Here is a 23904-nt window from a genome sequence, read left to right as displayed (position 1 = left end):
AGCAGTGTAATTAGGGACAGATACCTAGCAGCAGTGTAATTAGGGACAGATACCTAGCAGCAGTGTAATTAGGGACAGATACCTAGCAGCAGTATAATTAGGGACAGATACCTAGCAGCAGTGTAATTAGGGACAGATACCTAGCAGCAGTATAATTAGGGACAGATACCTAGCAGCAGTATAATTAGGGACAATACCTAGCAGCAGTGTAATTAGGGACAAATACCTAGCAGCAGTGTAATTAGGGACAATACCTAGCAGCAGTGTAATTAGGGACAGATACCTAGCAGCAGTGTAATTAGGGACAGATACCTAGCAGCAGTGTAATTAGGGACAGATACCTAGCAGCAGTATAATTAGGGACAAATACCTAGCAGCAGTATAATTAGGGACAGATACCTAGCAGCAGTGTAATTAGGGACAGATACCTAGCAGCAGTATAATTAGGGACAGATACCTAGCAGCAGTGTAATTAGGGACAGATACCTAGCAGCAGTGTAATTAGGGACAGATACCTAGCAGCAGTGTAATTAGGGACAAATACCTAGCAGCAGTGTAATTAGGGACAATACCTAGCAGCAGTGTAATTAGGGACATATACCTAGCAGCAGTGTAATTAGGGACAGATACCTAGCAGCAGTGTAATTAGGGACAGATACCTAGCAGCAGTGTAATTAGGGACAGATACCTAGCAGCAGTGTAATTAGGGACAGATACCTAGCAGCAGTGTAATTAGGGACAGATACCTAGCAGCAGTATAATTAGGGACAGATACCTAGCAGCAGTGTAATTAGGGACAGATACCTAGCAGCAGTGTAATTAGGGACAGATACCTAACAGCAGTATAATTAGGGACAGATACCTAGCAGCAGTATAATTAGGGACAATACCTAGCAGCAGTGTAATTAGGGACAAATACCTAGCAGCAGTGTAATTAGGGACAATACCTAGCAGCAGTGTAATTAGGGACAGATACCTAGCAGCAGTATAATTAGGGACAGATACCTAGCAGCAGTATAATTAGGGACAATACCTAGCAGCAGTGTAATTAGGGACAGATACCTAGCAGCAGTATAATTAGGGACAGATACCTAGCAGCAGTGTAATTAGGGACAGATACCTAGCAGCAGTGTAATTAGGGACAGATACCTAGCAGCAGTGTAATTAGGGACAGATACCTAGCAGCAGTGTAATTAGGGACAGATACCTAGCAGCAGTGTAATTAGGGACAGATACCTAGCAGCAGTGTAATTAGGGACAGATACCTAGCAGCAGTGTAATTAGGGACAGATACCTAGCAGCGGTGTAATTAGGGACAGATACCTAGCAGCAGTGTAATTAGGGACGTACTGGATTCATGTGAACATGTCCATATTGTGTTCCACCTCTGTTTGCATTGCAGACATCAATGAGTGTCTATCACAGCAGACGTGTATAGGAGGGCAGTGCAGAAATACTCCTGGCTCTTTCCAATGTGTGTGTCCTCAAGGTTACAAACTACACAACCAACACAGATGTGAAGGTAATCAACTAGTCTACCATTTAGTCGTTTGTATGCGACTTGACCGTTTCTTATAGATTTATGTGTATATTCCAGATATAGATGAATGTTCTCTCTTTCCGCAAATTTGTTCCCCTCATGGCAAGTGCGAGAATCTCGATGGCTCATACATGTGTATCTGTGACAGTGGCTATACGCCTAATGAGGACCATAAGAAATGTGACAGTAAGTGGACATTCGGCCGTTTTATATCTATGTACAGTACTGCAGGGAGGGGCTTCCGAACGCTGCATAGGGAGGGAGCCCTGTATAACAAGTATGTGGCCACTGGGTGGCCACTAATTAGGTCCACATTCAGTAGATTGACAGGCCATAGGTGGACACCTGGCTTAGGTCGACGGGGAAAAGTGTTGACACAAGCAATAGGTTGACATGAGTTTTTCATGTTTTTTCCCAGAACAGGTTTATTTTCATACATAACTATCCACGTGGACATAGAGGGAGTAATAATAGTGTGCCCAAATCGTGGCAAGCGAAGCGGTACACTGGTACGGTGCCCATGTCGGCGTAAATCAACATAGACTACCAAAAAGTAAAAACCCCATGTCAACCCTTTTCTTGTCGACATTTTCTATGTCAACTTATTGCTTGTGTCGATCTTTTGTCCCTGAATAAAATATGTATATATACATATATGGTGTGGCCATATAAAAAAGGGGGAAAAATTCTGTATCATGGGGACCTGTCAATCAGAAAGGAAAGAGATACATTTCTGTATTGTATAACCTGCTCTCATATAGTCCCGGGACTGGTATAGGAGGAAGGAGGATGGAGTAATCCAAGCCACTGCTGGAGGTGTCCCAGTCCTGTTGGGGGGCTTTAGGTTTGGGGGATCCTCTCTAGGACGTTGCTGTGCTTGTTGGTGGTACTCCAAATAATGCTCTCCTAGTCGCTCTCTAGAGGAGTCCCAGTCCACATGGACTAGATTGTAGGGGGGTCCTCTTTAAAGTGCAAAGTGCTGAAGAAATGAATATCCAATGCCAGGGAGGTGCAGTGTAAATGTATGGGCGGCACGGAATCTGCATCTCCTGTAGGTGGCAGCACTATAGTCCGTGCTAGGCCTATAGCACTAGAGAAGGCAGTGCCTGGGGCCACTGGCTCAAGTGTTAGGGGGTTCTCAGAGCCTAGGTGTGCCCCTGCCGATCCCCATCACTTCCTGTCCCTTTATCGCATTATCATCATAGTATATTACATATACAGTAAGAGAACCATTTTGCATATTCTATTGTCTCCAGTTTCTTTTCCTAGACGGATTGCTAGTTCAGGACTTTTCATCACAGTGGGTATTATTTCTTTTCTATACGAAGCTGTATTAGGCATGTTTTGAAATTTGTACTAGAGCAGGAGTTCTCAAACTCGGTCCTCAGGACCCCACACAGCTCACGGTTTCCAGGTCACCCAACAGGTGCACTCATTACTGACTGACACAATTTAAGAGAGCCTCAGGTGGAGCTTAATACTTCACTTGTAATTCTGTGAGTAGACCAGGAAAACATGCACTGTGTGGGGTCCTGAGGACCGACTTTGAGAACCTGTGTCCTAGTGAATGTTATTCACTCTGATATATTGTATCTCACATGAATTCTCTCTCCATTCTAATTATATCAGAGGTTTCCCATGGGTTGGAACTCAGAGATTGCTTCTTAAGTCTGGACGACACCCTGTTCTGTGACAGCGTTCTTGCTGTGAATGTAACCCGGGAGCAGTGCTGTTGTTCATTAGGAGCCGGATGGGGTGACCATTGTGAGATCTACCCCTGCCCGGTGCACAGCTCAGGTACATCCTAATCAATAATCAATAATAATCAACATAACAGATTAAAAAACATAATATTGAAAAACTTTACTCAATATATTTTTTACTTTGAATTATAAACTATTCTGTGTTGTTCGGTATTGTCATTAATTTACCTGTTTATAGATCTGCGGCAACCAGCAAACAAACCTCTTATTTATATTAACAAACAAAAAATATTGTATCCCAACATGATTGTGATGAATGATGAACATCAATACTAAAAACGTTAGATAAATGGGGTGATATGTAATAGGGGCGATTTTTAGTCATGTTTTAAAATTGCACTAAATGCGAAAAAAAGTGTTTTGTGATAAACCCGCAAATGTAATAGGGTGCAATTTTTTAAGAAGTCAGAATTCACCTGCAATTTAGTATGATTTTTAGGCGTGTGATTTTTTAGTAATGATCTTTACACATGAAAGTGCACAGTATTTAGAAAAAAAAAAATGTCATAGGGTACCATGCGCAACCTGGCTGGTCAGGCCTGGACGGGGTACCTGGGAGAGGGGGGAACCCCCAGGCTTCACCTGTCCAGGGCTGAAGACTGGGGCTGACCTCTGACCTCCCGGGGCGGTGGACGCCGGCTGATACGTGTAAAATTACATGAAAAAACATTGCTTTTTACAGTCAAACTACAATGACCAGGTTTTCATGGGCATTCCAATGGAAACTCTGGGCAAGTGGGCATCCTCATGATAATGCCCCAATGACGCAGATGCAGGGGGCGGGCAGCTGACAACCCCCCGATCACCGTTAAATCGCCAAGGCGGCTGTTAATACATCGCCAGGCCGCTAATTACTGGGAGGATTGTAGGGGACGGCCCTGACGAGCGTTACGGTACATGTTAGTCCATCCCCCTGTCAGAGATTGCAGAAATGCACCTAACGCTGGTTCATACATCTGCCGTTATGTTACTGTGTATGAGGTGGGGATGCCCATCCCTAGTATAAGGGGCATCTTGTGTTTAGGCTTGGATCCTATCCACAAGATACTGTATCTCATTATGGAAAGTCCCAAAATATGGAGAGAAAAAATCTAAAACACTTCTGGTCCTCGGCATTTCAGATAGTGAAGACTCAACCGGTCTTATTATAATTGGAATTAAATGTATTCATTTATTTGAATAATGGGTACTTGTGTATTTTGGCGGCGCCCATCGCATCGCATACCATAACGCATACGATGGTATGCGATGCGACGCGATTTCGTTCGATAGTGTGCGATGGCATACAATTTTCAAATTGTATGCCATTGTACATGGCATACAATGCCATACGATGCGATGCGATTAAACATTGTATAAGCACCCTAATGGGTGCTTACAATGTTAAATGCACCCCCACGCCACCCCCGCACTATAAATGTGAACCTCGCCACGCTTCGGGCTCGGTGGCTCGCTGCGCTCGCCACACTATTCTATTCTCAACTCCACGCCGACGTGGATAGTGGGGGTATGAAAAGGTCGTAGGACGCGTACCGCCGCCCCTCGCAGGCTCGCTGCGCTTGCCACGCTTCGGGTTCACGTTTATAGTGCGGGGGGTGGCGTGGGGGTGCATTTAACATTGTAAGCACCCATTAGGGTGCTTATACAATTTTTCATCGTATAGGGCATGGGTCTTCAAACTGCGGCCCTCCAGATGTTGTGAAACTACAAATCCCAGCATGCCTTGCCACAGTTTTAACACTCCCTTATAGCAAAACTGTGGCAAGGCATGCTGGGATTTGTAGTTTCACAACATCTGGAGGGCCGCAGTTTGAAGACCCATGGTATAGGGGGTCAAAATCGCGTCGCATCGCATCGCATGCCATCCGGTACATGGCATGGGATGCGACGCGTTCATCGTACGATGTACATCGGGGGCGCCGCTATAATACACAAGTGCCGAATAATGATTGATATTTTGATTATACATTATATTCCCCCTTGCGGAATAGTGTAAATATGTTGTTTACATGTGTATCCCGGCCTTGCTGAGGACTGCAGGTGTACAGATAACTATCAGGCACATGTGGAGAGTCCACAACCATACAATATTGACTAGATTTACTTGAGATTAACACTCAGCTGGATACAATATAGTCAAACTTGGCTTCCCTGCACAGTCTATTTATTCTTGCACTGTCGGTTTCGGGTGTGGATCAGTTGGTCACCAGCAAGTTGTTACACAGTCATTAGGTCGACACCATTAGGTCGATATGTGTCTAGGTAGACTTGCAGGAAGGTCGACATGAGTCTAGGTCGACATGGGTAGGATCATAAAGTCGACTGAGTCATTAGGTCAACATGGGTTAGGTCGACAGTCAAACAGTCGACCTGGGGTTTTTCACAGTTTTTTTACCCGAATGTTGACACCGTCGACATGGACACAGGTTAAGTGCACCGCATCCCCTGCGCTGGCCATGCTTCTGGCTCGGCTTCTGACTATTTTATTCTCCCACCACGCCATAGTGGATGGTAGGGTATGAAATACCGCCTGTCGGCACATGTCGGTTCAAAAAGCAATAAAAAAACGCATGTCGATCTTTTGACTGTCGACCTAACCCATGTCGACCTAGACTCACGTCGACCTTCCTGCATGTCTACCTAGACACATGTCGACCTAAATGCATGTCGACCTAATGGTGTCGACCTAATGACTGTCTGACAACTAGCTGGTGGACACGCATTGCCATCACAAGCTGGGCGATTTGGAACTTTTTTTCAGATTTTGATAATATAAGCTCAAATTGCACCATGTGTATGCACCTTAAACCAGCAAACATTCCCGAGTGTGTGTTACAGCGGTCATTGTTTTACTTGTTGATTGAATCCCCAATTCTCCTTCTAATTTGCCTTTTAACCTGTTTTCCAATCCTCTCAGGGGAGTTTCTCTCACTCTGTCCTGATGGGGTTGGATTCATCCTTGACCTTAATATTATGAGTTATGGAATTCCCACGTACCGAGGTAAGAGTTCAGGGCATGTGTTATATAACAGGAATGGTTTGTAACACAATTATAATTTGGCCCGCCGCGGGTCCAAGACCAAAATACTGCAGTTTGTGCAAGTGGGATGAAGGTAACTCTGTCGGCCAAGATGACGGTCGGCAGATTTGGTTTGTACAAAAGATATTTGCTTAGGAAGCTATTAATTGTGTGCTGTTGTTCTATGATTTGGTTGTAAATCTGAACCATAGTCTATATAAGAAAGGCTTAAGACCACACACACTGGGCGAGTTTGAGCTGAAAGCACCAAGTGTGTACAGCACGGCGAAGAGCGGTGATGGGCGCTCCTGCATCATCGCTGAGAAAGCCGTTCATTCCCTTGTATTACCAGCAGATGAGCGGCTCTGTAGGTGGCTTTGCATAGCACTGCGCTATGCAAAGCCACCCACCTTCCCCCCCCTGCTGACCCCCATGCCCCCCCCCCCCTGCGCCGGGCAGGTATGTAATGAGCGGCTTTCCTCCAGCGATGACAGAGGTCATCGCTGTCCATACACGCTGGGCATAATCCCCCAGTGTGTATGGACCTTTAAAAAGTCCCGATTACCACGGGAATGTCCCGGTTTTCGTGGACATTCCCGCGTCCTCCCGTGGCTGGCAGTGTCCGGTGGCAGGGGGGCTGTTGGGAGTCCTCCCTGTCAGGTGCTGAGCAGCGCTGAATAAATGCTGTGCGCATGTGCACAGCGTCTATTCCCACAGCCTGGGGGGCTGGGGGCATGGCTAGAGGCTCACAGAGCCTCTGGGCCATGCTCCCACAGCATCAAAACGGGGCGTGGCCTCAAGGGTAGACGCGATTATATGCCATGCCTCCTTTCCAGGTAGCCACGCCCTCTAATTTTCGTCGCACGCCTGTGTCCCTGAGGTATGAAATTCTAAGGGATTTTTTTTAAGATATTGCTCAGAACGGCTGAAATGAGCGCTAGCTTTTAGACAACCATTAAGTTTGAATTGGCTTATACTAGCTTATGGGTAATCACTCCATTGCAGGAATTCAGGAGTCAGTTCACAGGAATATTTTTGCTGGCTGGTAGATACATACAGTACATGGACACACACTAGATGTGCCATTATTATATACCCCAGTAGATGGCAACAGCAATACATCACTTACATATTAACATTTGTTTTACTAAAACTGGGTATCCAGTCGGCTGTCAATAGGTCAAAACCACATGGTCGACATGGTCAGTCGATGAAAGCAAAATGTCGATGTGGCCAACACGTGAAAATGTCAACATGAGGTTTTTTAATTTTTTAACCATCCATACTTTACCAGGACTGTAACTGAAATGGTTAATTGTGCCGATCGCAGCCGCGAGCCATGGGAGGGGATACAGTACATTAGTTGTGGGTCCACATGCCACTGACAAACTCACGTGTCAACCTTGTCAGGTGTCAAACTTTTCCATGTTGATCTTTTGGTGCCGACCTAGACATAGATGACCCAGACATTGCTGATTTAATATACCAATCCCTGCCAATATATATCACAAATAGTTACATTACATCGAGCTGTATACTGTATATAGGCTTGTTCTATAACAGCCGTCTTTACCAGCTCTGGGCACAAGAGATCCATCTGAAATTGGTAAATGTGCAATATCATAATTACCAAGTCTGTTGTCAAGCGACTCCCGAAATAGGAGCAATCTCCCTAATTACACCTTACCCCAATTATGTAGATGTTATATTTTGTTCCTAAAAATATATCAGAGTTGGATATATACATTGAAATGGGATCATCAACACCATTTCACTACAATGGTTATAAGGCCCAGCTTTGGGTGAGTTATTTTGTTTCTGTGCAGGGTAAATACTGGCTGCTTTATTTTTACACTGCAGTATAGATCTCACTTTGAAGAAAAACCCCACCCAAATCTAACTCTCTCTGCACAAATTACATCTGCCCCCCCCTGCAGTGCACATGGTTTTGTCCATTTGAGAAGGAATTTGCCTCTTAGAGTGAACTAGAATAAGGCCCAAAGTCACACTGAATCAAGTTTGTCTTTCTCACTCTGGGACCCTTTTACCATAGGATTGCATTTGCAATGTGGGCAGGATTTACCGCCCAGGATCACAATACAATGGCAGGTATTCAATGCTGTGGGCGAGTGGTGACAACGAGCAGAGCTTCCTGCTCGCTGTCACCACTCACCCTGTCCGTATTCAACGCAGCCCCCTCATACGCCAGTTCCCCCTTGCTCCATTTTTTGAGCGAGGGGGAATTTGCGTATGCGGTTCCTGAACCAGCGAGACCCACGGCTAAATACAGCGAGTTTCCTGCATTAGCCGCGGGTCTCGCGGTTTTGGGGAATTCTCGCCGTCCTGTGACGGCGAGGATTTCCCCAGAACATTGAATAGAGCGAGCGGCCAGTGCGGGGGTTAAACAGGGAGGATCGCTGGTTTTCCCCCTCGCTGGCCGCTCGCCCCGGCATTGAATACACCCCAATATGCGATCCTTTGGTGTGATGTATGTCCCAGATGCAGGGTCAGGGGCTCAGAAAATAGTCTCTGCAAACTGCATAGCAGGGTGTCGGGGGTCTGTACATCCGTGGTCAGCGCTGCCCCCACTGCAATGCTGGCAGTGCGTTCTGTAGCCCATCAGCTACAATAGACTGCTGCCATTGCAGAATGGCGGTAGCCCCGGGACCCGATGGAATGCTGCCCGATGTTGGACCTCCTTCGCTATACAGACATTGCTCCTATACATTGACTATCGCACTGGAGCCCGGTCCGCACCTCTCCTCCCGCTCTCCTCACAGGGAGACTTTCACCAACCAGTTTCTCTGGTAAATCTCTGACAGAAAGTGTTTAGGCGACACATTTAATTAATGGGTTGGAATAAAGCCTGGGGGAGTTTCCTCCTCTTTGTCTATAATAGAAAAATAAATAAATCATGTAAAACATGGTAACAGCATGTGGCCATTAAAGACCAACTGGTACCTATAGCCCCACTGTAAAGAAAATATTAAATAAAACACACAAAAATGGGTTTTAAAATATTTTATTAAACTGTTTCTTCTTCCATCACCCATGCCCTTTTGCATGGCCGCCACCACCCAGGGATTCATCATCTTCATCAATGTTCTTCACATGTGGCCACGCCCTTTTAAGCTCTTTTGCATGGCCGCCGCCTCCCAGGACTTGGTCTTCAGGAGCTCTTCCCTGCTTCTTCTCCACCGTCACACTGACTGCCCCCTGTCTCGAGTTGGCTAATATAGCCGGCTCTAGGGGGTGGGGCGATGACGTGGTGACAATTATTATGTTTTCGCTTTCCTCACTGCCGCCGATGGATAATGAGGGGGACCCAGACCACTGCTGCCGTCACCACTGAGAGCAGGACTCGGGGTACAGCTCTGCGGATTCACATTCTGCAGATGTGGGTGGGGGGCAATCCGGGGGTGCTGTGTATGGGGGAGGGGGGTTATCACAGATGGGGGAAAGAAAAACACAGCCTACTCTGCTGTGTGACTGCTGTGGCTTTGCTGTGGGTCACTGATGTGCCTGTCTGAGTGGATGTTGCTGGGGACTGGAGAAGCTATCGTGTCAAATAAGCCCAGGTTCCTCCTAGCAGTGCTCCATAGTTATGCCACTGGGCCCGGGGTTTCAGGAGGCAGGGCAGTATCGCATCACCTGCTCAGAGGGCCCTGCACAGTGCCCACTACAAGATTGTGCACGGCCTTCTGGGAGAGTGCTCTGCATTTACCAATATTGCCGTTCTTGATCGCTGCAAGATTCGGGGCCACGCTTTTGCATTGCTGTGTGGGCTACACACACGTCGATATTTATTGAATTTATGTAAAATCACTCAGAAAATGGCTGAATATGGTCCCGTGTGTAGGGCCACGTCCTCAGCCCTCACAGCCGAACAGCCTTGTTCCCGCCTGGTGCCAGCCAGTTGCTGGACTCCCTGGTTTCCCTGCTGGCTACCAAGTCTTGTTATATATATTATTGTTTTGTTGCCACTTGTAAACTGCAGTATGCTGGAATTATATAAGTAAATGTTAAATATTAAATGTTAATAAATAAAGTATGGAATAAATACTGTTATATGTAGAAGAAACCATAGACCAAGCAGGAGGAATCTTGAGACCTTCATTACTTCCTAGGATTTCATTTGCACACAAAGTGGACTGGTTCATGGCAGTAATGGGATATTTTCAGACTTCTTTCAGACATACTGATACAGTGCATGTAATGGGTTATACAAGTCTATGGTGTCCGATTAGACGTCCTTAGCTTGTGAAACTGTGTGTATGTAATGTGTCCACCCACTCTCATGTAAAATGTGTTTTATGATATGCGTTAAGTTTTATAACATAAAATTATTTACTATGTTAACATTTTTCCCACACAGATATTGATGAGTGTGAGCTCTTTGGACAAGAGATCTGCAAAGAAGGGAAGTGCGTGAATACTCAGCCCAGCTATGAATGTTACTGCAAACATGGATACTATTATGATAACCGATTACTACAGTGCATGGGTGAGGACTTGGAGTAAAGTGGTCAGAACGAGTGATCCATCTATTATTATTATTACCGGTTATTTATATGGCACCACAAGGGTTCCGCAGCGCCTGGTAACGGTAGCTCTAGTAACGGAGCTCCTCTCAGTATCAGACTGGTTCTTACTATAGAGTTGGAAACAATGACCTAGACACAGGGCCGGCACCACCACTAGGCAGCCTTGGAGCGACGTGTCAGCCGCAACGCAGCTGTCCCCCCGCCTGTGGGAACAGGTGAGCACCGGGGCGCCCCCCTCCCTATCCCGCCTGGGGCGCTCTGGTGACTTGCACCGGCACTGCCTAGACAACATAGTTTTCCTAGAGTTTGGCCTCATCCTTCTCTGGCTATAAAAGTACCCCAAACCTATACACATCATATGCCCATACATAAACCCTGCTTTCCTTTCTCTAGTGATGACAAATTATAGGCAGTCTTCCAGGTATATGCACAACAAAGGTCAGACAATCCTATGGAGTAAGGTGCTTCCGAAGGAGGCGACACCACACCTGCTGGAAGCGTGCCCATGCCCACAGTGGGGGTGATTCTGGTTGGTCTGCAAAAGCAAACTCCTTCATTAATGGACAAAGCCATGTGCACTGCAGGTGGGGCAGATGTAACATGGGCAGAGAGAGTTTGGATGGGGTGTGTTCAAACTGAAATCTAAATTGCAGTGTAAGAATAAAGCAGCCAGTATTTACTCTGCACAGTAACGAAATAGCTCACCCAAATGAAATGGGTGCTGGATGACACTCCGACAGTGGGGATCCCGACTCACAAGGGCTATTCTTCCTTGTGGGGGTCCACGACCCCCATAGAGGGGGAATAGAACCTGGGCCTGTAAGGGGCTTCTTTGCGCTCGTCCCCCTGTCAGAGCACCGGCAGTCGGGATACCAACATTGTGATACTGACTGTCGGGATCCCCACTGTCGGAGCCCCATACCACACTCAATGTAACGCTCTCTGCACATGTTACATCTGCCCCACCTGCAATGCACATGGTTTTGTCCATTAAAAAGGGAGATTTCTTTTGCAAACCAACCAGAATGACTGCAGAGGTCATGCCCCTGCGCAGCTTTGAAGTTTTCGGTTGTTGGACAGTATATAACCGGTCCTTGCGATTCCTGACGTCTATTTCCCTGGTAGTGGAACGCGACATACTAAAAGTGGCTTGTGACGGAATCCCTGCACAGCCATAGAAGTAGGAATGTCTATGAAGAAGGGAGAACAATGCAGCAATGTGTCAGAAGTTACTGACTCCACATTAACCAATTTGTACCCAATATAACGGACAGTTCAGGTAATAAATGTCCAATCTGCTACAGACAACGATATAAAAATACAAACTAAACTAAATCCGACATCTTCCCCTGTAAACATCAAACTGAAGCATCTGCATGGGTACGGGCCGCCCAAATTAAGGTCCACATACATTTGCTCCACCACTGAAGGTCGATATGCCTTCGGTCGACACATGAAAAGGTCAACATGCCTAAGGACAGAATCAAACAGTCCACATGCATTAGGTCAACATTGGGAAGGTCGACAGTCAAAAGGTTGACGGGTTTTCACATTTTTTTGTCCCGAATGTTGACTGAAAAAGAGCCCCGTTACGCTCGGCACACTATTATATTCTCCCGCCACGATCCAATAGATGAAATACCGCCTGTCGGAAACTGTGAAAAACCCATGTCGACCTTTTGACTGTCAACCTGAGCTCGGGGTGGGGGATCTGGGAGGTTACACTGGCCCCTGTTGTACTGATTATCAAAGGTATTGGTCAGTGTTAGGGGTGCGCTACCACAGACAACGAGGTTTAGGGTAGACATATTGGAAGAAGAGGGTGGGTGAGATTTAATAGGACGAGAGATTCAGAGAGTGAGAGATTGGGTGAGAAAGCTCCAGTTTTTTAAAGCAGCAATCATTTACACTGCAAAATCAAACTGGTTTTACAGTGATTGCCGCTTTAAAAAACTGGAGATTTCTCCCAAAATCTCTCACTTTCTGAATCTCTCGTCCTATTAAATCTCACCCGGTTTGTCTATTGGCGGTGCACCACTAGTAAGAAACGAATCATAAAATATACCTTTTATTGGTTATACGTTTAAAAGCTGCGAAATATGACAAACAACCTATAACATTAACACAAGTGAATACAGTGCAAATAAAAATGCAGGTGCGGGGTCTGAGAGCAACTGCCAGTCTCTTATAATGTGTGACAGCTGTCAATTACTCCTGTTATTGTTTATCAGTAAATGTGTATACAGGAGAAAGGTGTTCTTCTAGTTATGTAGTGATTGTCGGCCCCGCAGTTATGTCAGCATTCATAGGGTGAGCAATTTTCTATGTGGTTGTATGACAAGCAAGATGTTGGTAACAGGCTTCTGTAAGACTACCACTTAGTGGGGCAGATGTATTAAGCCTTAACAAGAGATAAATGTAAGGGTGATAAGGAGAGATAAACGTCCAGCCAATCACCCGCTAACTGCCATGTTATAGGCTGTGTTTGAAAAAAGTCAGTAAGGAGCTGATTGGCTGGTGGTTTATCTCTCCTGATCACCCTTGTATTTATCTCTTGTTAAGGCTTAATACATCTGCCCCACTGTGTATAATATGATGTGTCGGCAATTCCAATATAATGGATTACAGTGCAGAGGCACTAGTAAAAGAGGTTGGAAGTACCGCCGTCATACAGGGAACTGACCATTATCGATGAGTCTGTTACTTTGAGTATAGCGTTAGCTGCAGCGGTGTAACTATAGCACCGCAGCCCCAGCCACTGCGGGGGGCGCTGTGCATGTGGGGGCGCCGGGGGCTGCGGTGCTATAGTTACACCCCCCCCCCAATCCCCCGCAGACTTACCTATCTCGCTGGTCCCAGCGGCTCCGTTCTTTTGATGAGGACCACCACAAAATGGCCGCCCCCATATAGCACACAGTTCTCTGAAACTGTCTGCTGTATGGGGGCGGCCATTTTGTGGTGGTCCTCAGCAGAAGAAGAATGGAGCCGCCGGGACCAGCGCGATAGGTAAGGCTGCAGGGGATGGGGGGTGTTTTTGCATGGGCGGCGGGGGATTGGGGGTGCGCGGCGGGGCGGCGGGGGGGCGCCCAAAACTTAGTTACGCCACTGGTTAGCTGGTTAATATCTGTTACAATGCGGTTAATACCTATCATGTAATGTAACCAGACTGTTGCTAGCTTGCTACATGCAGAAGGAACTGTGTGGAATCACATAAACCTAGCTGGAACTGTTATCATCAACAGGATCGGCCTGTGTAGGGGATACAAGCTGTGATATAACCCGGCGTACACTCGCCGTCTCTGTCAGTGCCACTCAGTATCGTGCAGCACGACTGTGTCCCGCCATTGCCGTCAGTAGGATCTCCCTATGTAGGGGATACAAGCTGTGATATAACCCGGCGTACACTAGCCGTCACTCGCAGTGCTGCTGAGTATCGTGCCACGGCTAAGGTGAGACTACGGATGGTTCTGCTGGGGATACATTAGAGTTCGCAATCACATAAACAACAATAGTCAGGCAGTGCTCAGAAGACGTCCGCATGGCTTGGTCAGCCGGTGTATGCTTCGCTTATCTTCCTCAGGGCAACCTGTGTTGGTGCCCGGGGCAGGTTTAAGAGGCTGAGCTTATTTTGAAGTGTCCAATGGGGATCTCCCAAATTACTCTTGGGATTTATCACGTGCAAAACTTGACTAAGAGAGACACTGATCCCACCCCCCATACACACACACACACACACACACACACTTCATTCTATATTTGTATAGGGTCTCAATAACCCTTAGCGATGCTGAAACCAGTCCTAGGATACTTTAAGGGCATGTACTGTAGTCGTTCAAAAAAGTACAGATCATTCTGTATATTGTAACTAAACATGTATCCTTCCCTCACAGATGTGGATGAGTGCGTAGATGAGTCAAACTGCGTTAATGGCCAGTGTATCAATACTCGCGGCTCTTTCTACTGCCGATGCCCACTTCATATGCAATACCATGCCGAACTGAAGCGCTGCATGACCAATGCTGATCTGGGTAAGAATACGTTTCCTGCTTTTAACTTTCCATTGTCATCTCTGCCATACATTGAAACCTCATGCCTAAGCATTTGTGTTGTTTTAAATGTTTTGTAAATATTTACGTGACAACATTGTGTAGAAAATGCAATATAAGCACCAATGTAACTGGATCATATAAAACGGCTGCCCACACTGTTCTGAGGAGGGCAGGAGAGAAGGAGGCAGCCTGAGACATGCAGTCAACTAGATTTCAAGCATCCACAGGGGTGTTGGAGGGGGTAACAGTTTGCATATTGCCCCCATCAGGGAAAAAACACCAGATACAGTACAGTGGGAATCACCGCTTTAGCTGTGCCCCTTTAAATGCTGTCCTGGTGGTCTAGTGTGCAGATGGTGTGAGCCCAGTAACATTCCCCTGAAAACAAACCTGCCATTGTGCAGTGATATGCGCCAATAAAACTTCTTCGTTATCAGGGGCTGGCTGCATTTTTTAGATATGCCCCATAATACATAGGCTTGTATTTGTTAAATGTTGCTGATTTTATAGAGATAAGTTTTTACTTCATTCAAAATGTTTTTTTTATATTTTAAGTATTTATTAATGAAAGTTACAAAACACCTGTCTCCAGCTAAGGCGTCTTCTCTTCTCTTTTATTCTCTGCTCCAAGCGCAATTGACAAATATTGTAACATTTCTGAAATTGAAAAAATCTAAATAGTTTGAGCAATATTTATTCAAGTGACTACGTCAATATGGACGAGGTGACGTGATGAGTCCATCTAAGGGGTTAAATACATCCTAGATTAGATTTTGTGTATCCAGCTGAAACTCTTAATAATCACTAAGTGCCCGATTTAGAGCTGGTCGCTGAGCTGTTTGGAGTCCAGCGATCAGGTAAACAATGCCCCGCACATGTTAAATCCCGCAAATGTGCACAGCTATGAATGCGTTTCCAACTGTGCACACAGACAGAACAGAGTGTATAAACACTCACCATCGAATGGATAACAGCCATGAACAGCACGGGGATAAGGAGGCCTCTGCTGGCGTTAGCGGCCCGGGCAACGTCTGCGAATTCCTGGGCACTGCTAGAAAACTCCAGCATTCTGCCCCCAAATGCCCGGTGCCTGTCAATCCATCTCTGGATTAGTTCTTAGTGGGACCCAGCACATGTTCACAGTCCGCAATTCACAGCCCAAAGAGTGGGTCTGAACTGGGCCCAAAGTTTTAACTTTAACACCAATATTAATAGCCTGAATTTTAATATTATACTTCATTTTTACTAATTGTTGTCATCACCTGATTTTCACAGATGTGGATGAATGTCAGGATCGAGGATTGTGTCGCAATGGGCGCTGTGTAAACACACCTGGCTCTTTTCACTGCGAGTGTACAGCTCCATGGACCCTGGACCCCCTGGGGAGGCATTGTAATCCTCCTGACACACAAGCAGGTGAAACCTACATTGATGTCCACTGATATACAATGGAATACAATAATGATGAGATTGTAGGATATCATTATAAAAGAAAGAGCTGTTACTGGCTATCTTACAATTGTACATCTTATGTTATAACATTAGTACTTACTATTGCCTTGTGGTATTTTAGGTGCCCATTTATCATTGTATTGCAGCCTATTGCCCCAAAACACCCCTTATCTATATAAAGTAATACTAGCACTTTTGATTCCAACTTGGCCTTGGCATCAGAGCCCACTGGAAATTGTAGTCCATCTGTAAAATAAAATACAGTAAACAAAACACACAGCTTAATAAAATGCTTTATATAAATAAGATCTCCCCAACTCATGACCTTTACCCGTGTATTACTCATCGAATTCCATACTGGGGAATTCTATTAGTTCCATGTACCCATTCTTGGCTTGGCAAATAGAAAAAAACTTGGAACAACAAAATACTTTCTCTGTGAATGCCTCTCACTGGTATTGTGTGGGAGTTACTTCTAACCAGAGTGGCCTTCATTTAATGCTCTGACGGAGCCTCTCCGTAGCCTTGGAAGATGTCCCTTGCATTGTAGCTCCTCACAAACAAGTCTAGCATCAGTGTTACCAGTGGGGCTTATTTACCAAGCTTTTTACAGAACCACTCTGGACCAAGAATCTAGATCAAGAAGATCCAAAGCTAGATGACTCCATAGAAAAGGTTTATTTATATAGTGCATAATTCAGGTGTGACGTTCAAGCTGCTGTGGAACGATACATCCTAGCATGTCCCGCCATAGTTTTTCTGTTAGGGCATCCTAAATATGTGGCAGGACATGTGTAGTTCTACAGCAGCTGAAGTACCACACGTTGCCTGCTATGATATGTGTCCTAAGAACAATGCTCAGTCTAGAACAACCCAACACCTGAGGGTCATTACTCATTTGATTGAGCCGCTTCCAGTTTGTTTTCGTTTATTTACTGATATTCACAGTGCTGTCAGATTAATTTAGAAGGGCAGTAATTGTAAAGCACTCGTGGATTTGCCTTTTAAATCGCATGGCCAGAGCTGTGGAAAATACAATGACTTGTAATCCAGCACTTTGTAAATATACCCTCAGTATGCTTGTTGCAAACTATGTTACCCATAAGACCAACTTTAGAAAGGCATTGACGGGACCTGCATTTAGAGAGCATGCTGGTCCATGTAGTGCCACAAGGAGGCTCTAGGGGTAAGCTCTTAATCATCTATATATATATATATATATATATAAAAAAAAAGTCCAATTAGCGCGCAAGTCCTTTTAAATAGCAGGAATAAATTGGCTTCTTCCAAGCAGGATTTCACAGCACTTCAGGTCTAATTAGACCGGCGGCTTCCTCAAATTACCCTTACGGGCACCTGGATTCGCAGGTAGTGGATTTTCTAAGAGAAGAAAAGAGGAGCGCTCCAAATAGTGCAATTAACTTTTTTATTTTTCAGCAGAATAACATATCCGACAGGTACACTTTAAAATGGCATCACGTACCGCAACAGACGGTTAGGCACAACCGCGGGTGATAAACAGCATGAATCAAGGCTGACAGGCAGCGGAAAAGCAGGATACGAGTGCTCTCACCACTCTCTCCAACACGGAGTTCAGACCGACGCCAGGCCACGCCCCTACGCGTTTCGTCACGAGGACTTCGTCAGATAGTATCTATATATATATATCTTTCTCACACATGCACAAACACAGAAGGTAGCAGACTAGCTTTCGAAGCTTTTGCTTTGAGCGGGCTTACTGGTTTAGATATATGTGTATGTGCTATTATAATGAAGCCCTGAGGCCCATACACAGGGTGTCACAAGAGAGGGATTTGAGGGAGTCATGTGGTGTTCTGTGAACTGCAGTCGGACTAGAAACTGAAGGGTTAAAACAGGCTGGTTCTTAACTAGAGAGGTGCAGACTCGGATTCCAGAGATCCGAGCCCCCACGGACGTCATCATTCCGAGCCCGGTTCCGAGCAGCGCTCGGAAATTCCTGCCTGACTCGGGTGAGTCCGCGTAGTCAGAACGTCATCTCCCGGCGCCGGATTTCGCGAGGCTTTGAATAGTGGCTGCCGCGCCCGCCATCTTCACTCCAGTCTAGTAGTGGGTTGGGAGAGGGTGTGTTGGTGCTGCGGCTGGGGCTTAAACTTAAGCTTGACCTTGAACGCAATATTTTTGGTACTTATTTCCTAGCACGGTGCCCGTCGGGTTGATCGCATGCCTTAAGTTTAAGGTACTTAAGGCATGCGATCAACGAGATGGACGCGATTTTCTGTCAATCACAGGTTTAATTGCCGGTAAAAGAGAAAATCGTGTTGATCGCGTCCATCGCATGCCATTATAATGGGCCGCGATGCGATCAACGCGATTTTCCCATAGAGAATAATGTTAAATGATTTTCAAAGTTCAAATCGCGTTGATCGCGTCGGTCGCGGGCCATTATAATGGCATGCGATGCGATCGACGTGATCAACGGGATTTTACATAGGGAACAATGGGAAATGGGCCAATCTGGCCCATTTCTCATTGTATATGCCCCCACATGGGTATAAAGTATGGTTAATGCCACCCCACTATTGACGCCAACCCGAAGCGTGGTGAGCGCAGCGAGCCCGCGAGGGGGGCGGAACGCGTCCTCCAACCTTTTCATACCCCAACTATCCACGTCGGCGTGGAGTCTATTTTTATACAGTGTGGCGAGGGCAGCGAGCCACCGAGCCTGAAGCGTGGCGAGCGGACGCGTACACCTGTGAAGTTATGCGCGTCCGCTCGCCACGATTCAGGCTCGGTGGCTCGTTGCGCTTGCCACACTTTATAAAATCAACTCCACGCCGACGTGGATAGTGGGGGTATGAAAAGGTCGTAGGACGCGTACTGCCGCCGCTCGCCACGTTTCGGGTTGGCGTCAATAGTGGGGTGGCGTTAACAATGGAGGGCCATTTCACCCATCAGGGGGGGGGGGGTTGCTATTAAAATGGGGGGTTTTGGGGCTTTTTACATTGAAATCAATGTAAAATTGGGTCTCAGGGACCATTGTACATTGATTCCAATGTAAAAATCGTGTAGATCGCGTTGATCGCATCGCATGCGATTTGGTTGGCATGCGATGCGATCGACGCAATTTTTCCGACCCGATCAATACAATCAAAATCGCGGGCGCCGTGCTATGAAATAAGTACTATATTTTTTATTCGCTGGGGCTGTCTCTCAATGCTGCTGTGTACTCTAACTGTGTACTTGTAGTACTACTGTCTCCTCTGTGCGGTCTACCTCTGGTGTGCGGTGCTGTAATTATTTTATTCGCTGGGGCTGTCTCCCTCAGTGCTGCTGTGTACTCTGTTCTCCTCTCTGCTTAGGGTGGGCTCTCCCTAGCAAGGAGGACAGTCTAACTGTGTACCTGTAGTACTACTGTCTCCTCTGTGCTGGGGCCTACCTCGGGTGCTGTGCTGTAATATTATATATTATATTAATAATTAATTATATTATATATATAGTCCACTGGTGCTGCCTGCACGGAATCTGCCAGTATTATTTAGTTACTCAGTCCACTTTTGCCACTGGCAGTGATACTGCTTAAGTGTACCTACCTAGTACAACTACATACTAGGCTGCTATATATAATTTAATAAAAAAAATAACACTTGTGCTGTGTGGGACTGTAAAAAATAATTCCATGCTGCTGGTGCACTGACGTGTGCCACTGCCAAGCAAGTAATAAAATTAATTATTATAAATTCTGCTGGTGCACAATACCAGTATTGCTGACGTATCTACCGGTCTGGTGCCTAGTACTGTCTTATCTACCTGTCTGGTGCCTAGTACTGCCGTATCTACCTGTCTGGTGCCTAGTACTGCCGTATCTACCGCTGCAGTGCCACTATTACATGAGCCACGTGTTTGTGCCGCACACTTGTGTGGCTTAGCATAGTTATACAGCTACCTTGGTGCAACCTTTTGCCCTAAAAACAATATTGTAAGGTGTGAGCTGTTCAGAATAGACTGGAAATGAGTGGAAATTAATGTTATTGATTCTGCGATTTTAGCAGTTTTTATGCTTTTTTAACAAAAAAATCAGAACCCAAAACCCAAAAAATCCAAACACAAAACACTTAGGAGGGGTTTTGCCAAAACCCATTAGAACCCAAAACCTCAAGGTAATCAGAACCCAAAACCCCGAAAAGTGGCCGGTGCACATCCCTAGTTTTAATCAAGGTTTTTTTCATTCATAGACAACAAAAACGGGCAAGTCTCAAATACTTCTTTGAGGAGGAGAGTCAATGGTAAAATGTAAATGAGGTTTTTGCATAAAGAACCTGGGGTAATGGGAAGCTGGAGAGTGCGGATGATGGGAATGCACTTTAGGATGAATGAAGGTTGCTGGTAGATGAAGAAGGACGATGACGAGAACTTGGGTAATGATATCCGGAAAGAAGAATGGGTTTTGATGGCAAGATAATTGGATCCAATAATAAAGACACTGAAAGACTTTGAATGCCTGGAGTTGGAGCTGGTACTGGAACCGGAGGGCACTGACGGGTCCGGTGGCCCAGGTGGACAGGAACGGGGAGAATAGACCGGGTTAGGCAGCGCGATCTGCATAGGGTTGGAGTTCCGCCAAGAATGACTGACAGGCTGAGCTATGAGTAAGCAGCAGGCACTAGAATAGCCAGGAGTCTTCCCAATGAACTGAACGGCTCACAAGACTTTTTGCACTGACCCTGATTGCCCTACTCAGATCTTCTATGTACCTAGAGCATGGCTGGGCAATTGCGGCCCTCCAGATGATGAGGAACTACACATCCCAGGATGCTTTGCATTAGTTTTGCTATGTGGCCATGCTGAAACTGATGCAAGGCATGCTGGGATGTGTAGTTCCTCAACATCTGGAGGGCCGCAATTGCCCAGCCCTGACCTAGAGGGTGGCAGGGCAGGGAAGCAGGAAAGCCCCTGGCCTGGCCCAATCACTCCTTTGCCTCCCAGCGCCGCCTAACATTGTCAGACTCCATGCAGTGCTGCTCGGTCCCCCATGCGGCCACACGCCTGCTACCCCTGTCACCCCCCACCAGCCACAGGACACCAGCCGGTTACAGGACAGCCGAAGTCGAGCATGGCTGCCTGTGACACATGGGGTGATTTTTCCCTATTTTCTAGAAATGAAGCACACATTGCGCTGTGTGGGTGTCCCATGGAGATCCGCATTCCCACCATCACCCACTCATATCTTTAGCACAAGCAGCCGCAATTTAGTCAGATCTCCTGCATGTGCATAAAGAACAATGAGTTTGAACATATCGCCCATACACACATCTCTGTGTGTATGGGCGAGCTAGCCACAGGGAATCTCAAAGGGAATTGCTGAGCTTGCATCCCTTAAGGCCCCCATACACTATCCGATTTTGGCACTTTGGGCCGATAACCAGGTGAAATTGGGCCAAAATCGCATGTGTGTGACACCTGATCCGATCCGATGCGCGGTCCCATGCGCATCGGATCGGATCAGGGAGGTCGGACGGTTAGCACATAAGATCACGTCCGACCACCCTGTATGCATATGCCTGCCCGCCTGACAGGCATATGCATGCAGACTGACCGGGGGAGCAGCAGCGCTCATCAGGGGGATCCCGGAGCGGGCAGCGGGTCCTGACTCTTTAACTAGCTGGCGGCGCCGGCGAGTGCTGACCTGGCCGGGCGGTGTGATCAGCAGCGCTGCGGGACGGGCAGTGCAGTGGTGGACTGGCGGGTATTAGATTTTTAAAATTTAAAATTATTGTGCAAAATTTAATAATGCAATTTTTTAAAAGTCTTAAACATTATGCTATATGCCAAGTGATTAAAAGGTAACCTAACCCCATTGTACATGTGATCTTTGTGCTTTATCTGGAGTAAGTTTTTTTGGTACTTGTTTCCTAGCACGGCCACAATCTTGTGGATCATGTACCTTTAAGTTAAGGTACACGATCCACACGATGGACCCGATTTCCTTTGAAATCAGGTCCATTTTGCCGGCTAAGACACAATATCGGGGGCATCGCGTCGGTCGGGACCATTAACATTGGTCCCGACGCGACCGACGCGATGCCCCCGATTTTTCCATAGGCTTCAATGTTAAAAAATATTTTAACATTGAAATCGTGTCGGGAAAGGTAAAATATCGGGGGCATCGCGTCGGTCGGGACCATTAACATTGGTCCCGACGCGATGCCCCCGATTTTTCCATAGGCTTCAATGTTAATAACATTGAAATCGTGAGAAAATGTGAAAAATGTGAAATGGGCCAATATGACCCATTTCACATTATAGATGTCCCCGTCTTCACCCCACGATAGACGCCAACCCGAAGCGTGGCGAGCGCAGCGGTGCGCGTCCTCCGACCTTTTCATTCCCCTACTATCCACGTCGGCGTGGAGTTGAGAATAGAATAGTGTGGCGTGCGCAGCGAGCCACCGAGCCCGAAGCGTGGCGAGCGCAGCGAGCCCCGCGAGGGGACGCGTATAACTTCACAGGTATACGCGTCCGCTCGCCACGCTTCGGGCTCGGTGGCTCGCTGCGCTCGCCACACTATTCTATTCTCAACTCCACGCCGACGTGGATAGTAGGGGAATGAAAAGGTCGGAGGACGCGCACCGCCGCCCCTCGCGGGCTCGCTGCGCTCGCCACGCTTCGGGTTGGCGTCTATCGTGGGGTGGGGTTTACGCCGTTAAATTTGGGGGGGTTGGGAATATTTTACATTGAATCCAATGTAAAATCGGGTCCCAGGGACCCGATTTACATTTCATTCAATCAAAAAATCGGGTCGGTTGCGTCGATCGCATCGCATGCGACCAAATCGCATGCGATGCGATCAACGCGATTTTTCCGACACGACCACCCCGATGTAAATCGGGGTGGCCGTGCTAGGAAACAAGTACCGTTTTTTTTACTAGAACAAAGTATAGAAATATGGAAGCAATGAATCATTGGAAAGTTCACATTATTTTTTGTTAATATGTTATTATTGTAAATAAAGTAAATTAACGGGAATTTTACATCATGCTAAATCATAAAGCGTTCATGTGTCAGCAGTCCCTTTTACCAATACAGATCGCACCGAGTCATTGGATATCTGCTGGAGGATGCGAGGTACAGACGGAATTTGTTCTCTTCCGATGCATGGCCCCCAGTTGTCACTGACTGAATGCTGCTGTAGGCAAGGCCATGGTTGGGGTCTACGGTGCCTTTCCTGTCCACCTAGGCACGGTAAGGAAATACAAAGTACTGTTCTGAACCAATGATAATCATTTAAGATTCAAATATTGAAAACTCACAATGAATATATCTCCCCTATTACATTGTCCATGATTAGTAATATTACTTTAACATGTTATAAGTTTTCTACTTTTGTTTTATTTTTTATTATCTATATAAGTGAGAAAGTAAGGCACCCATACACTAGTTCCATATTGGACGATTTGACCCGATCCCTCGGGCAATTGTCCCAAATCGGATGTGTTTGACATCAGATCCAATGTGTGGTCCCGTGTGCATCGAATGAGATCCAAAAGTTGGACCTGTA

At 46.4% G+C, this 23904-nt stretch overlaps 1 protein-coding gene across 2 annotated transcripts in view; it reads left to right on the top strand.

Moving 5' to 3' along the window:
- LTBP3 (latent transforming growth factor beta binding protein 3) overlaps positions 1–23904 on the top strand; it is a 158311-nt gene that overhangs the window by 96954 nt on the left and 37453 nt on the right. For both annotated transcript variants that reach the window (XM_083164804.1, XM_083164803.1), the window contains 8 exons: positions 1403–1522; positions 1598–1726; positions 3170–3337; positions 6221–6304; positions 10698–10826; positions 14757–14894; positions 16191–16331; positions 23433–23588. In XM_083164804.1, coding sequence (XP_083020930.1) covers positions 1403–1522; positions 1598–1726; positions 3170–3337; positions 6221–6304; positions 10698–10826; positions 14757–14894; positions 16191–16331; positions 23433–23588 — 1065 coding nt within the window. The remainder of the gene's footprint in view (positions 1–1402; positions 1523–1597; positions 1727–3169; positions 3338–6220; positions 6305–10697; positions 10827–14756; positions 14895–16190; positions 16332–23432; positions 23589–23904) is intronic.

The sequence above is a fragment of the Crinia signifera genome, chromosome 11 (assembly GCF_055691185.1).
Source record: "Crinia signifera chromosome 11, ASM5569118v1, whole genome shotgun sequence".
Classification (NCBI taxonomy): Eukaryota; Metazoa; Chordata; class Amphibia; order Anura; family Myobatrachidae; genus Crinia; species Crinia signifera.
The sequence above is the reverse complement of the archived record's forward strand: the minus strand, read 5'-3'. Positions and strand labels throughout refer to the sequence as shown.